The sequence below is a fragment of the Plecotus auritus genome (genome assembly GCF_963455305.1).
Source record: "Plecotus auritus genome assembly, chromosome: 7".
Lineage (NCBI taxonomy): Eukaryota > Metazoa > Chordata > Mammalia > Chiroptera > Vespertilionidae > Plecotus > Plecotus auritus.
The window spans coordinates 109687003-109704835 of NC_137774.1; the positions used below are offsets into that span (position 1 = coordinate 109687003).

Here is a 17833-nt window from a genome sequence, read left to right on the forward strand (position 1 = left end):
AATTAAAGAACATGCGATTTCTCTCTGAGTTCTCCTTCAAGAGACCTCATGGCTACAAAGCCAGCAGGATCTAACTATAAACAGACTCTAAATGTACCTAAAAAAGGAATATGTTCATGAAAGAGTTGGCTAAAGAGGTATTAAAAAAGGAGCCGCTATTGGCAAATTTTGGCAACATTCAAATAAGCTAGACCAGATGAGTCTTGACTAAGCATGGGAACATGGTGGTTTTAGAATAGGACTTTCCTTATATAATCAGAGTGATCAGACTGTGTCAGATCTGAGACTGAGTGGATCAGAGTGTCTCAGCTTCCTTAGCATCATAGAACTGCATCAACTTGTTCTGAGGTTCGAACAAGTTAAGCAAATCAGGTTAGTTAGTTATTTGTCCCTTAAGTTTAGCTACTAGCCAACTGCCACAAGAAGTACTAGGATATGCTTAAAAACTGATGCCCACTTCCCTCAGTTGATTCATTTATTGGTGATGAATGAATATACTGAAAATGTTACAACTCTCAAAGTCTGCTAATTCATATCACTTATTTTAAGGAAATTTCAACATATGTATGAACAAATTATATATCTGTTGAAGATATATATGCAGCTCCAATCAAGCTGTGCCATTTTGCTCCTTCCTACTTGAAGATCCAAACCTTCACTGGGTAACATTTACAACAGAACCTTTGAAAACCAATATAATTACTTTCAGAAGCTCTTGAGGAAAGTGCTTCCTCTCCCAACACAATCTAAACCTAACCCCTTTATTTTAAAAAAATATTTTTTATTGATTTCAGAGAGGAAGGGAGAGGGAGAGAGAGAGAGAAACATCAATGATGAGAATCATTGATCTGCTCCTCCTGCACGGGATCGAGACTGCAACCCAGGCATGTGCCCCTGGCCAGAAATGAACCCGGAACCCTTCAGTCTGCAGGCTGATGCTCTATCCCTGAGCCAAACCATCTAGGGCTAAACCTATCCCCTTTAAATATCTTCCTTCTCAGAGTCCACTCATCTTAATGGTTGTTCATTCGTTCATTCTTTCATTTAGCAAATATTTATTGAGAATTTGCTGTACTTTAGGCACCTAGATATATCAGCAGTTCCCTCGGTCTCTTTTCTGTCTTCTGTCTACAGCCCACATCTTCTTAACCAATTTTATAAATCAACAGGAACTTTGCATCTGTGCCTAACTTCTTACCGTTTCTAATATATACCTACTCAGTCCTTTGACTTCTTCCAATTTCATTATTTTTTTTATTATGCTCATGAACATAGCAAAGGGGTCCCAAGAGATAATCAGGGTAAACAGGGAATTCTCCTGAGAAGGTGGGAAAGCCATGGAGACTTGAAGCTTGTGTCTCTTATACAAACAGTTTGTCTATATTATGCTCTACCAGTTTTCTAGGCATACTCCAGCAATCCTCAAACCTCTGTCTTGAGTGATGAACATATGAACAGACAACTAAAATTGGTTATTATTGAAGAACATGTTGTACTTGGAACTCTTTACAAAGCCTAATAGAGAAAGTAGGCCTCAAATTAGTCATTTGAAGAGTATTGATTTTTAAGAACTTTTGGATCATAATAAAGAATACAATTATAACACATCTAACTTTCTATACTTTTTAGCTAATGTTTTCTTACAAAATATTGTCATAAATCTTATTGTTTAGTTTAGATTTAGAATGACTTTAGAAATTCTGTGATTATTGCAGAAGTAAATTTTTGCAAAAGTAAATAGATATAATGCTTCCCTTTTTATTCACTAAACATCCCAACTTTTCATCCACATACATCTTATCAGGTATGACTCTCCTTTTGTTCTACACTCCTCTTAAGATTTATTTTAGTAGAATTTATTAACTGGTATGATGTGTCATTATAAAAAAGTTCAGGAGAAATTTCCCTTTAATTCTTTTTTGGTGACTGGAAGCAAAGCCTTTCTGTGGTTGGATTTCCAGAACCAACTCACCTGTCAAACAGCTCTCCTCCTGTGACAAGTTCCAGGACCAGACTGATTTCTATTGGGGTTTCAAATATCTCTTTAAGTTTTATCTGGAGAAAGATTCAAAAAATGATCACACATTCCTTATTTTCATCTTTCTAAGAAATAGCTAAAGCTATGGCTAAAACAAAACTCTAACAGTAACGTGCTGGATCATTGTCAATGAAGGGTCCTTATGCTAGTATCAGGGAATCATTTGTCACTCTCTGGTTGTTATCAGTGACCTCATTTCTTCCAGGGTCCTTTTGAATTTTGATATTATTCCTTTTGACAGATGAAAGATACCTGCCTGAGAAACACTTTCTAATTTTTATCAAAATATCTCAATTTCTGAATTGCTGCAGAATCAATATATATAAAAGCCTAAGCAACTGAACTGAATGACCAGTCGACCGGTCGCTATGATGTGCACTGACCACCACGGGGCAGACGCTGAATGCAGGACCTACCCCCTGGTGGTCACTGCACTCCCACAGCCAACCTCCCATGACCCCTCCCCCCAGCTGGCCAACCTCTTGTGGCCCCTCCCCCCCGGTGGGCCAATCTCCCACGGCCCCACCCCTGGCCTACCTCCTGCGGCCCCGATTGGACCCAATCACCGGCCAGGCCAAGGGACCCCACCCGTGCACAAAATCATGCACTGGGCCTCTAGTTTAAAAATAAAAGCAAACAAACAAAACTTCCTAAGTCATTTGAAAGCATCATGGTTGCTGGAAATGCAAATGTATCTTCTCCCAGGAAGGAACTTGAAATCTGGGTCTGAGACAGAATAGGACCAGGGGAAAGGATGTCTTTGTGGAAAGGAGGACCCTCAACTGCTAAAAAGTCACTGGTAGATGAAGGGAGCCTCAGAAATGTAGAGTGGCAATGATTTGACTGACCATAACAGGGTTTCCATCACATTTAGATATTCCATCCAATTTTGGATATTTTCCTGAATACATCTGAAAATCTAGTGACAGGACTGATCTACATTTGAGGACAATTCTACATTGACTTCTCTTTGAAAGAAAAAAGATGGACGATGAAAAGTTGGTGATTGTATGTGGCACATTTCATTGATTGCTTACCCAAAGCCCTTCTCCCCCTACTTTATTGCAAATAGAACTTTGAATTTTTTAGGAAAGAAAGGTGCCTAGCCTCCAAATATGGATAGTAATTGGTCTGAGTCACTTATGATAACCCCGCTCCCCATTTTCCCAGGCTCTATGAAGTTAAGGCCGCTCTTGTGACCAGCTCTGACTAATAAAATCTGAAGAGAATTCTGCTGCAACTGGAAATTCTGGAAAAATGTTTACTCTTCTCATAGGACTCTGCTTTGGGGCCTTTCCACTTCATTCTGTCTTGAATATAGACCTGAAGGCTTATGGAGCATATGGAACAGCCATTTGAGGACCATGAGGGAAAAGCATGAAAGCAAAGGCACTGAGGGTGGCAGAACCAATGGATAGTAGGCATCTGGGTTCTGCATGACATCACTGAGGGGCTGAACCAGTGCTAGGAATAGCCTGCCTTCTGATTTCTTATAACTTAAGGAAAACATCTGTTTAGACCAATATATTCAAGTTTTCTGTTATTTATAGCTGAGTGCTATAAATAATACTGCTAACTCATATATTAAGTTTTAAACACTTGGCTTTGAGCCTAAGCATTGCAGGCCACCCTCTTGGATGCAACTTTCTCAGAGAAATGAGTAAAATACTTTAAGTGGTTGGCTCAACTCATAAAAACAAGTGATGGCCTGGAAACTGACTTTATTCTTTTCACTTCACTGGCTCAAGAAAGCTTTTCTCCAAACCTTGCCTCCAGTGCCTTTGGACACAGCCTAGAGCACAGCTTCTGAAAACCTTCTGTTTTCCCCATTCAAGCACTGCATTTATTTGAACCTACACATTGTTTCTGAAGCAGACACTCCCTCCAAGGAGGCTGAAATGACTTTTGAAAGCAATGAATTTTCATCACAGGCTTTTCAGTAATGGTATATTAATAAGATGGACACACAGAAGGAAAAAGACAGTGTTTTATTAGCGCAAAACAAAGCTATCCAAATTTTAGCTATCCTTTTATGCATAAAAATAAAGATGCGATATATTGCTGACCTACCCATTTTTAAACTCTTTGAAAAGGCACTATATTTAAGATTCCTTCAGCTAAAGACTTGAAAGTTGTGGTCAGATGAGGACAAGAACCTGTGGCTGTTTATGGGTGGTGGATGAATCCCTTTTCCATGATCAGCGTGGACAAAAATCCCAATCTATTACTTTAGAGATAATTTGAAATAGTAGTTAAGAAAATCACTTACAATGTTTGGATGTGAGAGGCGAAGAAGAACTCCTATCTCAGTTCTTACGATTTTTTTGTCCACCTAAAAAGCAAAATGAAAGAGAGAAACTGAAAGAAACTCCCACCTTAGAAATGTCTTAATTATAGCAGAAAGTCAGAAACAGCAATCACTCACTACCTTGGTGAATCAGGTAATTGGCAGAGATGCATTTCTAAGCTTTTTTCTTGTGTCTCCTTCACTCCCACCCTCCTTGTCTTTCCCCATATCTTTCCTCTCTGCTTTATACATAAAGTAGAACTAGTTACTAATACGGGTCACAACTTATCAGACCCCTTGCATGGCCCATTTCCTAACAAAAGTCATTGCTGTCACCATTAAGGCAAAAGTTCATGTCAACCTATTCCTTCTCTTTCTCTCCCTTTCTTTTATGGATCCCTGTCCCAAATCCACTGGAGCTGTCAATCACTTCACCTGCCTTTTTCCCTCAGCCGTGGCCACATAACCCAGCCTGACCAATCAGAGTACTGTTTCCTGTCCACAGTGACTGGGTCATGGATATCCACCAGACCCAAGTCATCCCAATCAGAGTCTTCCCTAGAAATTTTGCTCAAATAATCAAGAAAGAGCTATTTTCTTTTACTCTGAAATTGTGGGATCAGAAAAAGAATAGAATATGCCACAACCAGTGTCCAATTTTGATACCATATCAGAACCACTTAACTCAAAACAGAGCCAAAACAGAAAAAAAAAATTTTTTTTCTGAGAGATGAAGAATGAGTACTGGTGACATAATGTAATCCACTGGATTCAGTTATGCATAAACTAGTTTTGCCTTTTAGATTTCTTATTATATGAACCACTAAGTTTCCTTTTCTATTAAGTTATTCAGAGTTAATTTTCTGTTGCTTGCCATTAAGAAATCCTAGTTGGATCTCTATATTTAAAAGAGTAGCCATTTACTTTAGGATATTAAAAAAATAGGAATATTCCCCTTTCTAGGTCAATGATTGACACTTTTAATCACAGTGAACTGAAGTTTTAGATGCTAAAAGTCATATACTAGAAAGAAAGGTCTTAGTCTGCCTCTCCCAACAAAATTTGTCAAAGCAAGATATGGATAATTCCTGCACTCTAACTATGGTCTCTGCCATCTGAGCTGTCCAGAACCCTCTGATTGGCAAAGCTCACATGGTTTTAGAAATGAATATGCAGAGGTTTCTGTGCAATTCATAGACAAGCTCTGTGGGCATAACCAAGAGAGATGGCTTCAAATAGAGAATGAATTCTACCATTTAATTTACATGCCCTGAGAAACAAAGGGTGGGCCTGAGGAAAAATCCAATCATGTTTCCATGGTGATAACCAAATATACTTTCAAGATGATGACATTCATTCATTTAAGTTTTATTCTGTAATGAAAACATTAATCAACAAAGATATATTGTTTGAAAATAAGAAATATTCAAGGTAATTTTGCAAACTTTATATGTTCTTTTGCTTGGTAGCAACATATAAATATATTATATATATTTTTCCAACACATATAATTTTGCCAGAGCTTAGAGTGCCTGACTTAAAGACAGTGGTCACCATTTACAAATGTCTTTAGTTTCTATGAGAAGAAAAAACATTTACAATAAAGAATCCTCATTCCAATAAGAGACTTTCCAAGAGTCTCCTGTTTAATTACTGTACACAGTAAAACAATAAATAGCCATATGGTCATGCTAAGTCTTTTTTTTTAATCAATATTTTTATTGATTTCAGAGAGGAAGGGAGAGGGAGAGCAAAAGAAACAAACATCAAATGATGAGAGAGAATCATTGATCAGCTGCTTCCTACATGCCCCACACTTGGAATTGAGCCCATAATCCGGGCATGTGCTCTGACAGAAGTTGAGCCATGACCTCCTGGTTCATAGGTCGATGCTCAGCCACTTAACCACACTGGCTGGGCGCTAAACCTTCTTAAGCTATGGTAAAAGTTTTAGTCATTCATATGGTCAACTATAAGGCCCAGCGTGTTTTAACATATTTTTGCCAAAGAAAATAAAATTATTAAAATTGATTCACAATGCAAAACAAAGTATATTCTACTAAGGTTGAATGAATGCTAGTCAGTGCAACTCAGCATACTTCTGAGAATATTCATAGATATCCCATATAAAAATGCAGCATCAGTTATAAATTTGGACTAAGAAGAAGGGATAAAGAATGTTCCTAAAAACCAATATGAAGCAGTTTCACAAGAGAGATTCACTATGAACAAAGAAAAACAAGTTGGTAAGGAGTAACCAAGTGACGGTATATCGAATTAATAGGCTCTGGGATTTTCACAGTGAAGGAATAAAGGAAGGTACACACAATGTTCTATGACTCAAGAACTTTGGACACTGTTTCACCAGTCTGTCCCAGACACTAAACTATAGCGCAATTCAAACTACATATTAATCAAAACCTTTTTAGTAACACCAAGCTGAAATGTGCTTAAGCCAAAAAGGTAATTTACTAACACATATAACTGGAAAGTCATAGCAAATCTATCTTCAAATATAGCTAAATCCAGGGGTTCTAACTGTAATAGCTAAATCCAGGGGTTCTAACTGTAGTGTTCATTCATCCTTATTCATTCATATTCTCCCTCTCTCTCTCTCTCTCTCTCATTCTGCCCCCAAATGTCAGAATACATGGACATTGGAAGCCACAAGCCTATATTCTTCAGTTTCATATTTTAAAGAGGAAAGAAGCACTCCTCTCCACTTGTACTATCTAACCTAAGGTAGTAATCTCCATGACCTTGCTTGTTTCTTACACCTGTAAAAAAGTGTGTGTGCTCTTACTTTTTTGAAATAGTGGTTCTCAAACTTTTAGACTTTATGAGGCACTCTCAGAATCCCAAATAGCTACACACACTACTATATTGGTGATTAAAACAGATTTTTAATAAGCTTTTTAATAACTTAGCCTGGCCAGTGTGGTTCAGTGGTTGAGCATTAAAAAGGTGTTTTAATAACTAAAATATAACAATAATAAACCTGTTATATTTTAGCATAAGTAATATTGTCTTTAAAAATAACTACATTTTCCAAAGTTAAAAAATGCATATACTCCTGTGCTGAGAGCTGAGAAGGTTGAGGGAGAGAAGGGAGAAAAGATTGGAAAATATGTGAAGAAGGAAGTAATGAGGACTAAATTGGAGGTTTGAGGAAGAAAGTGTTGAAGTATGGTAGCAATCATCTCAGGTAGCAACTGCAGTTTTAACTTTAACTTTAACCCTGCTGTTTCGGGTTCTGTACTTATTTGCTTGCTAAAACAATAGAAAAGTTATTTTGATTTTCTGAACTTATGTATGCTATCCCAATCGATTGAATACTCCATGGCTGGTGGTTTGAATATCCCATTGATTGTGATCTTACTGGTTATCGAAGCACATTCTTCTGTACCTGGGAACTAAGACAACACAATTACCCTAAATTGTCTCAGTAGCTATAGATAATGTGTTTTGGTTGACTCAGTGGTCCCAAGATTAGGACAGCACAATTATTCTAAATTGCCTCAGTGGCTCCAGATAATGTGTTTCTGTTGATTCAGTGATCCGTAGACCCAAAACTATACTTAATCTTTATAGATAACTAACTTGCTCAATTTCGCTTCTGTAACTGCTTTGTGCAAACCAGGTTCCTCATTCCAAACCCAAAGATGTAATCGATACCTTTGTGATATTCTGCATATAAGCCAGATGTGACGAGCATTTCGGGGCTGTGAGATTTGGAGCGCTGTTGCCCCTCGTAGCCGCCGGCCTTTGAATAAATGACTCCATAATTTGACTTTTTGAGGCGTCCTTTGTGAGATTTGGGGTACACTACAACAGTGTAAAATGTTCTTTTGTAGAGTGAGAGAGTCTTATAAATTAAAAATGGGACCAATAAATATGACTGTGTTTTCTTCCAACCACTGGAATAAGAGCTACACTACTTTGGTTAAGCTTCAGGGAGGTTAAAAGACCACTTCTTATGTTTGTTAATTACTGTTGACCACCATGGTCACACCTGAGTTACCACAGACCTGGGCATCAGCCACGCCCTGCGGACACTGAGGTTCTAATAGAAATGTGAAAATCGGCACCATTTCTTTGTAGTGCCATTAGTAATTTTTACATGGTTAAGACAGTACTTTTCCCAAAATGCTTTTTAAATTATCAAGAAGGCATGGAAAATAAGGATATTTACTCTTAATTTTACATTTCTTTCAATTGGACAGCAAGTACTCAGTTGCACAATTCCCAAACCGTCTGAAGTGAGAGGCAGGACAATGTATACTCTCAGAGGCCCTGAGATACCCCTTTGATCTTAAAATGTAGTGATTATCTCTTAGTTATAAAACTGACTAATTAGATATCCAAGAAGCTTCTGACTTTGTAATTTGTAAATTAACAAATACAAAAATTACTCCTGGAAGAATTAGCATTTTAAGCCCCATCAGTTGCATCTTGGGTTGAATCTTTTACTGAGGGTAGCTTTGAATAGGGGAAAGCCCAGACACTTAGAAACTTGCCTGTTTTTTTCCCAAGATAATTAAGACCTTCAAATACCCTGGTTAACATTACTCAAGGATGCTAAAAACTTCCTAAAACAACAACAACAACAAAAAAGAATGGCTATAGGGGGAAAATGTTTTTAAATGACTTCAAAAGTAGTATAGTCATGCTGTGGGGCTGGAATTGGAAAGAAAGAGAACTTAAAGATTTAAGGTTTGAAAAAACTCCATTACTGATTTTGCTGCACAGCAGTATTCTTCCTCGATGTGGAAGTGTGGATTTGACTCCCTTACGGAGGAAGCATCCTAATATGAGTGAACCCCAGAGCTTTACTTTGCTGAAGAGACTAGGTCTTTCCAGAATTAGAAACTAAGTTTCAGCTCCGGTCCTTTTCAACATCTTTTTCTTTATAGGAATGTGCACATCCTCAATGCACTCCCATCAGCATGGCCTTAAGCCTCTTTTCGGTGAAAGGACTCAGTTTAAAAGCTCCCCGTATGCATAATTGGGTAGATATGCGCACATTCCTGCTCCCGTCCCAGCTTTGCTCCCTCTCCAATGCTTGCCAGGACTATTTTAAATGAAGAGAGACTCTAACTGAAAAAAAAAACAACAACCCAAAATATCTTTGACTGAAAATGTTAAGTGTTTTTACTCCCAGATATCCAGTGGTACTTGTCTCATGAAGAATTTTAATTGTGATAAGAAATAGAGAATACTTTAAAATAAATTTTCAGACGTAAGTATGGTAGGTAAATCTTGACACCCACATTCCCCTTCATAAAAATACATCAGAATTTAAAAGATGAAGATGATAATCTTGGATCTGCTTTGATTTATCATTAAAAGAAATCATTCACAGCTTCTAGTGCTCTAGTATGTATGTCACACCTCGAAACTCAACGAAACACCTACATGTGTCTCGATGGAGAAACAATTCTAGACTATTCTGATCTCAAATCTCAAAGGAAAATCCTCCCAGTGACAGCTGGATATGTTGTAAGAGGATAAAAAGCCATTGTAGATATAACCATCCCTTTGATATAGCTTTCAAACTTCTGGGGTAAAGGTAAGTATGAGCAGCTTGTACTGAATTTATCCTGTGATACTGACACTTGCAGCAGAAAGGAAACTGGAGCTCGATATACACAACTGCACCTGGGCCATCACAGCATCGCCTCTGCCATTAAGACAAAGAGCGGAAAGAGCCACGGCAAGCGATGCCTGTATTTTGTATCTTATACACCTCTAGTTGTTCTTCCATTTGTTTGGTGGCTGTTGTATGCTGACACTCCTTAAACAAAGGTTTTAACAACACTGGAAAAGAGATATGTTGCTTGTATTCTCTGCACATAGGGAATATTATGTAACCTTGTTTCCCAGTGTGACTTAGAACTGCACTCAGCTTCTCTGTGTCTGTGTGTAAGTGAGGGCTTTTTCATCTTTTATACGCTTAGCAGCCAGCATCATCTAGTTTTGGTCCTAAATATGGGCCATGAACACTCCTGACCTCTTATTTGTCTTTTTCAGGACCTAGTTGGTATAAGTGGGAAGGGCCTGGATTGGGGACTGGCAAACCCTGGGTTCAAATTCTACAGGCTATGATGTACCTTGGACATGTCACTTCTCTAAAACTCCTGTAAGTAATCCACTCCCCTGGGGCACTCGGCGTTAACATGTGACAGGGGCCACCACACAGTGTTTAAGGATGAAATACAGGCTCCATTCTCATTAGCATTATGCTCCTTTACTGTTAAAACTACTGAAGTGGCAAGTGCTGATTCAAGTGCTTACTTAAAAAAAAAAAGACAGTTGAAAGCTAATTCATTCCCGAAAATTATTTGGATCTCTTCTAATTAATACCCTCTGCACATAGTCATTGCTTCCTCTCTTTTAACAAAGGAAAGGTTTTGGAGTTCCATAACTTGGCCTTTTGTAGGCCTTGTTTCCCTCCTCTCTTGCTTCCCGCTTTGGATGGATGGATGCAGTTTTGACCACCATTCAACTTTGTGCCATGAAGAAATACAAAAATAAAAACGGATTAAAAATGTTTTCCCTGTTAACAAGAAGATTCTCGATTTCTTCCTTCTCACCAAGGTACCAGTCCTAAGTTTGCTTTGAGGCTGACAGGTTCTGTTCCTCGGGCTCTCTCAGCTCTCCTGGCTGTGGTCCACTGGGTACCAGTACCCCAGCTCCAGGCTCCTGACCTTGGGCCCCTGTCAACTTTCTGCTGCCCAGCATCACTCCCTCGGTTACAAGACCTTTCTCACTCAGCTCTCAGAGAAATGTCTAGTCTTTTTCTTCTACTTGGGGATAGTAACGTAAGTTCTCCCTCTAAGATTTCCTCTATTTTGGCTAGTTATACATCTCCTTTTTCTGCTCCATAGACTCCATACGAAGGGTAAAGAACACTTTAACTCCAACCACCTACTACTTAGAAAAGTACTAGTGGGCTAAATGTGATAACTTGAGTGGATGGTGTAACTGTAAAGTTTGTTTTGTTTTAGGCAACAGAAAACAGGCATATGCCTACATTGCCTATATTCTCATATTCATAGTCTCTCTCATTCTCTCTCTCTCTCTCTCTCTCTCTCTCTCTCTCTCTCCTTGTCCTCTCCCTTGTTTCAACTTGCCTCTGAATTATGGTGTTTAGTTTTAACAAAATATCTATAAGAGTTTAATACAATGACATGATGGATAAGCAAGCTGAACTGTGTCACATTCTAGCAATATTTCTATCAAAAAAGAAAACAAATCAAACTCTAATGACTAATTCTCTAAAAGAATGTTCAGACTTCCAAGTGGCTCTTTGACTGGTAAGGCATAACAACCAGGCCAAGCTTTTAACATTCCACCCCGCTACCTTTCTTCTCTTGTAGACAATTACACGTCTACAAACTGAACAGAAATATCCCTGTTCCTATTCCAGGAAACCTGGTTTAATAGTCCCTATGAAAATCAATAGGTTCCAAGTGACAGAATGCTTGAGAAGTTTCGCTTCACTTGACGCAGCTTGTTATCTGCAAACTACTTTCCTTAATATGTTCTGAGACCTCAATTGGGCCAAAAAAGTCTATTTCAGCCAGTGATTTATTATTCTCCTCCCCATCACTGACCAAAGGTGACCTTGCCTGCATGTCTCGAGCATGCCCATGAATGGTTAAAAGTGGCTATAGCGGTGTAAAAATGCATATCTTTAACCCAAATTGACCCAGCCCTCTCTCTTATGTACATCATAGCAACTGGAAAATGAATGACCCATGGTTAATTTTCTATGTTCTCACAGGTTAGAAAGAGAAAAGATCAGTTATTCCTCAGTTTACCCAGTGGTATAAATGGCACTATTTCTGTTTGGGGATTAAGGAACCTGAAAACCTCCTCTAATGGAGATGCCCCAGAGATCCACCTACAAGAGTTGGGAGGAAGCCTGTGTACATTCTATAGTTTAATCTAGAGCGACCTTTCAAATTCTCCTGCAGCATCATAGTTATACACAGTATACTCAAATGCTAACTCATAAGAATATAAGGAAAAATGACTAGAAGTTAAAAACTAACTCACAGGATGATTAGCAAGTCACAATGCATGGCTCTTCATCTAACTGAGAAGAGCATAAAAGGCCAAACGAGCACCTATGGAAAACTTTAAGTAAGTTATGGGCATTTACTAGGTGAATGTTAATTAAATTATTCAAGAAAAACATTTCCAGAAATTTATAGGTAACTTTATATTACAATAACTAAAAAATGACAAAATCCAGACTTGGAGCAGCTTTTACACTGTGGTCTAGTCACACTGCTCCAGTGGTAAGATCAGAACAGAGCTATAGCGTTCAAAGTGTTCCAAATGTAGGAATTCCAGGCACTTAAGATTTGTGTAAGTGTGAAGCAATATGATCAGAAATCTTTATTTAATACCACATTAAATTTGTGGACACAATATATATCCCCATTTTTAGCAGAAATGTTAAAGGTATTACAAAAACAATGTAATTTTGTTCATACAGAAATGCACAATATGTCTGGTGCTGCTAGATATGCAGTTTAAAAAAATGATTTCAGAGAGGGGAAGGGATGGGGAGAGAGGGATAGAAACATCAATGATGAGAGAGAATAACTGATAGGCTGCCTCCTGCATACCCCCTACCAGGGATCAAGCATGAAACCCAGGCATGTGCCCTGACTGGGAATCAAACCATGACTTCCTAGTTCATTAGTGTACACTCAATCACTAAGCCACACAGCCAGGCTAATGGTGCTGTTTTAAATCAAGCTAATGGGAACATTAGAATTGCATAGAATAAACTGGTACTATTATAAAATATCTGTCTGATCCCATTATAATTAATAATAATGTTCACCATTTATTATATGCTTTCAGGGTGATGAGAAATATGTTCCATACATTATCTCATTATTATCTTTGCTAGAACACCATGAGCTAGACCAGGGGTGGGCAAACTTTTTGACTCGAGGGCCACAATGGGTTCTTAAACTGGACCGGAGGGCCGGAACAAAAGCATGGATGGAGTGTTTGTGTGAACTAATATAAATTCAAAGTAAAGGAGCGGAGGGGAGAGCAAGAGAACCCTCCGCTCTTTCGGCTCCGCGGGCCGGATAGAACAGCCGAACGGGCCAGATTCAGCCTGCAGGCCGTAGTTTGCCCATGGCTGAGCTAGACGTTCTTAAACCCATTTTATAGATGAAGGAAGTGAGACTGAGAGATTTACATAATTCGTTGTAGTGTCACACAGGGAGTAGTGGCAGAAGTGATCCAGAACCCAAAGTGTCTGGCTCCAGAGCCCACAATTGCATAGCCATTCATCAGGAAGAGTCAGAATATCTACACATCCTGAATTTACACACTGAGATTAATTCTTAGATTCAATACTGGGTATTTCAAGAAAGGGAAAAGATTTTGCAGTAAACTGAATGCAATCTTTTCCAAGAATTAAGCCACATAGTTCGAAATTTCATCTGAATTCCAGAATTCAAATATTTGTCTCCAAAATTCCAGGGACACTATAACTTACTGGTGAGCATAATTTTCTTACATCTCAATCAGTTCTTAAAAATGAACTTTACTGATAGGACCAAAGTATGTGATTATTTAAATATACCCTAAGGTGTGTACTCCTAAGGAAGGTAACGCAAATAAATCATCCCTGAAATAGTGGCTTCTTATCACCATGTCAATCTTCAGAAGTTGAGATTCCATTTTACTCAGCAAAATTCAGTCCAGGCTGAAGGTTCCAGGTGCTTAATCTCTTCAATTTTAGCACACACTCCCTTTTGTGCAGTTTTAAGATCAGCATATTCAGTCTTGCAACATCATTTAAAAGGTTTTATCTTGTAAATCACTGGTTGTCCTACTAGCTGTGTCTGTCAGATTCCTTTAATACCCCAAAGTCATTAACCTGAGGAAGTAGCTTAGTAAATCTTTCAACTCTAACTCAATTTCTTCTAAATATCACAACAAATGGGATGACAGAGGGCTCATGCATAAAGGGAAAAAATCGCCTTCTTTCCTTCATACTTGATTCTTGTTTTACAAAGTCATAGTAAGTTCTACCACGCCTGCAAACCAATTCGTTCTTATGTGCAAATGAGGTAAATGGCACTGCCTGTGAGCCTGTAATTATTTCCAAATAAAAAGTTACAAAATAGGCCACCTTTCCCACAGAGGAGATAGTATCGATGCCACTCCTAGTGATTTGACTTCTTCAGTACAAGCATCACTAATCCAAAGTGGAAAAAAGTTATAAATACCCAACTAAAACAGCCACTCAATTCGTTTCTCTCTCTAACCCTTATCCTCATTAATGATGCAATGAGACAAGATAATATTGTTTCTGAACACATCCAGGTTTTTTCAGTACAGTAAAAAGTTGGGTCAACTATCGTTTTCTATTTTCTGGCACTAAAATACACCTATCATAGAGAATCACCAACACTTACCTACACTTACCATTCAGAAACTGCAAGATCTGGAAATGCTTTCCGAATGTTGAAAGTAATGTTAAAAGTCATATAGAAAGGATCTCATTGTTGAAGCTGTCTTTCCCAAACTTTCTGTTAGGAGAATTTTCATTGGTATATGCTGAAATGTTGAAATACCATCATGGACACTAGCATACTGTCTTAAATTCAATAATGGTTTTTGTTACATTTTCTGTCTCTCTCTACCCCCCCCCCTCCCATATTCTCTCTGTCTTTCTGGCTGACTGTCTATATCTCTCTCTCTTTTGGTTGATATGTTTTTTCAATATATTCTAATTCTCTGAATTATAGTTTTCTAAATATATGGTATTATAAACATATATAAAACATCCTATGTAATAAAGAGGTAATATGCAAATTGACCATCACTCCAACACACAAGATGGCTGCCCCCATGTGGACACAAGATGGCCACCACAAAATGGCCAGCAGGGGATGGCAGTTGTGGGCGATCAGGACAGCAGGGGAGGGCAGTTGGGAGGGACCAGGCCTTCAAGGGAGGGCAATTGGGGGCGATCAGGCCTGCAGGGGAGGGCAGTTAGGGGTGACCTGACTGGCAGGGGAGGGCAGTTGGAGGCAACCAGGCCTGCAGGGGAGGGCAGTTAAGGGTGACCAGGCCAGCAGGGGAGGGCAGTTGGGGGTGACCAGGCCAGCAGGGGAGGGCAGTTAGGGGAGACCAGGCTGGCAAGGGAGGGCAGTTAGGGGTGACCGGGCCAGCAGGGGAAGGCAGCTAGGGGCAACCAGGCTGGCAAGGGAGGGAAGTTAGGGGTGACCAGGCCAGCAGGGGAGGGCAGTTAGGGGTGACCAGGCTGGCAGGGGAGCAGTTAGGCATCAATCAAGCTGGCAAGGGAGTGGTTAGAGGGTGATCAGGCTGGCAGGCAGGCAAGCGGTTGGGAGCCAGCAGTCCTGGATTGTGAGAGGGATGTCCAACTGCCCGTTTAGGCCTGATCCCACTGGGGTCCCAGATTGGAGAGGGTGCAGGCTGGGCTGAGAGACACCCCACCCCATGCACGAATTTCGTGCACCAGGCCTCTAATATGGTAATAAAAATATTTGTATTATAATTACATGTTAATTTCCCACAGGGATATTTTATTAGCTAAAATACCCGATGGTCTGAACATGATAATTCATGTTCATTATCAGTATTAACTATGTCCTGTACCTGACCAACAATGGGATATGAATTTCTCCATAAGAGCTGGCGCTTTAATCTGTCTTCCTAGGGATAAATTAGAGTATTTGTCTACCAAAAATATATGAGTGCCTAATGGATTCTCAATGATGATCAGGGTGTTTTATAGGGAAATAAGTCTCTTATTGCCAATGTAAATGGAATTCTTTATAAAATATTAACCTATGAGAAAGGTACCTAATACTACCACAAAATAAAATGTGGATAAACTGTCCTGAAAAAGTCCTTAAATAAATCCTGGGAAAGACAATTATTGTTATTAAATAATTAACTGTAAAAGAGGTAGGAAACTTTCACTGCACTTCTTATAGATAGTATTATGGAAGGAATGGGCCCCCACCCCCAAAAAAAGAATGATTTGTTGAAGTCCTAACTCCCTAGTACTTCAAAATGTGACCTTATTTTGAAATTGGGTTGTTGTAGATATAAGTAGTCAATTGAAGATGAGGTCATACTGGAGTAGGGTAGACCCTTAATCCAATAGGACTGGTGTCCTTATAAAGAAGGATATTTGGACACAGACTTGCACCGAGGAATGATGATGTGCAGACATGCAGGGAGAAGATGGCCATGTGACAAGGAGGCAGCAAGTAGAGTGATGCATCTACAACAAGGAACACCAAGCAATAGCTGGCTGTCATCAGGAGCAAGGAAAGAGGCATGGGACAGATCTCCCTCAGAGCCCTAGCAGAAACCAGCCATGCTGACACCTTGATTTTAGACTTCTAGCCTTCGGAACTATAAGAGAATAAATTTCTGTTGTTTTAAGTCAGTTGTAGTAGCTTAGTATGGCAGCCTTAGGAAACTCTCATAGATAGACAGACAATCTTTCAGATTTCTTAGGTTTAGGTCTAGTCATAAAATGACAACCTAACAAACTATCCAGTGAAATAGTATAGTGGTCCCAAAGTTGTTGACTTAAACAATATGTACCTACTACATTGAGCCACATAAAACTGCCATTTTGTAGGGGGAAAAATGATTTAATAGAGGTAATTTTATGTGGCTCCATATAATAGATTGCATAAATAATTCAAGTTTTCTGAAATCCCCTTTTCCCCTCAAGAGCAGATCCTTGGCTGGATTTGCTAGGAAAATACTTTGTTTTCCCTGCATCACTTTCCCTCTATAGATTCTTCAGCTTCATTCACTTCACTCAGATAAGCAAGTTTCCATCTCCATGACCTATGTGGAATAAAACATTGGGGGCAATTGCCCTTTGAGGTGGGTTTTTTTCCCTTCTTTTTCTTCTCCCCCCGCCCCCCTTTGAGGTTTTGCCTGCTATTTCTCTCCTCTCCATGCATGGTTTATTCCAGAAAACAATGCCGGGGAGTCTATCTAATTCGTGTTCAAAGCTGAGGTTTCTCCAGGGGATTTTCTCTCCTTCCATTTGGCATAGCAGTGACTGTGTCTGACAACATCTGCCTTGCAGCACTGCTCTGCAGCTCCATCTGACTCTTGGTTCCCATGCACGTCCTCTTCCTGCCTGCCTTCTGAGGAAGATGTTTCCACAACAGAGGTGGAGACGAGAATACAGTGAGGGCAAACAAGTGCTTTACTTTCCAATGAGAACGAGTCAGGAGCCTACCAAATGTCTTAACCAAAGTTTTTTACTTAAACCAGCACTCACTTGAGCATTCACAAGTCATTTCTGAATGTTTATTTTTCTGTATTTTCATATATCTAGTGCCCTTAAAGGTTTCCTCAAATATGAGAAGAAAAATAACCACTCACACATTTTACTGACAATGTTTTTAACCTGCAGGAAAGGATACAACCAAGTCCAAAAACGTCTCATGTATGATTCTGGATAA

General features: G+C 39.2%; 1 protein-coding gene across 2 annotated transcripts in view; it reads right to left on the bottom strand.

The window, feature by feature from the left end:
* The window catches only part of CAMK4 (calcium/calmodulin dependent protein kinase IV), a 164476-nt gene that overhangs the window by 59565 nt on the left and 87078 nt on the right, over positions 1–17833 (bottom strand). For both annotated transcript variants that reach the window (XM_080680965.1, XM_080680966.1), the window contains exons 4-5: positions 4308–4370; positions 1973–2055 (exon numbers count right to left, since the gene is read on the bottom strand). In XM_080680965.1, the coding sequence (XP_080537091.1) occupies positions 1973–2055; positions 4308–4370 (146 nt within the window). The remainder of the gene's footprint in view (positions 1–1972; positions 2056–4307; positions 4371–17833) is intronic.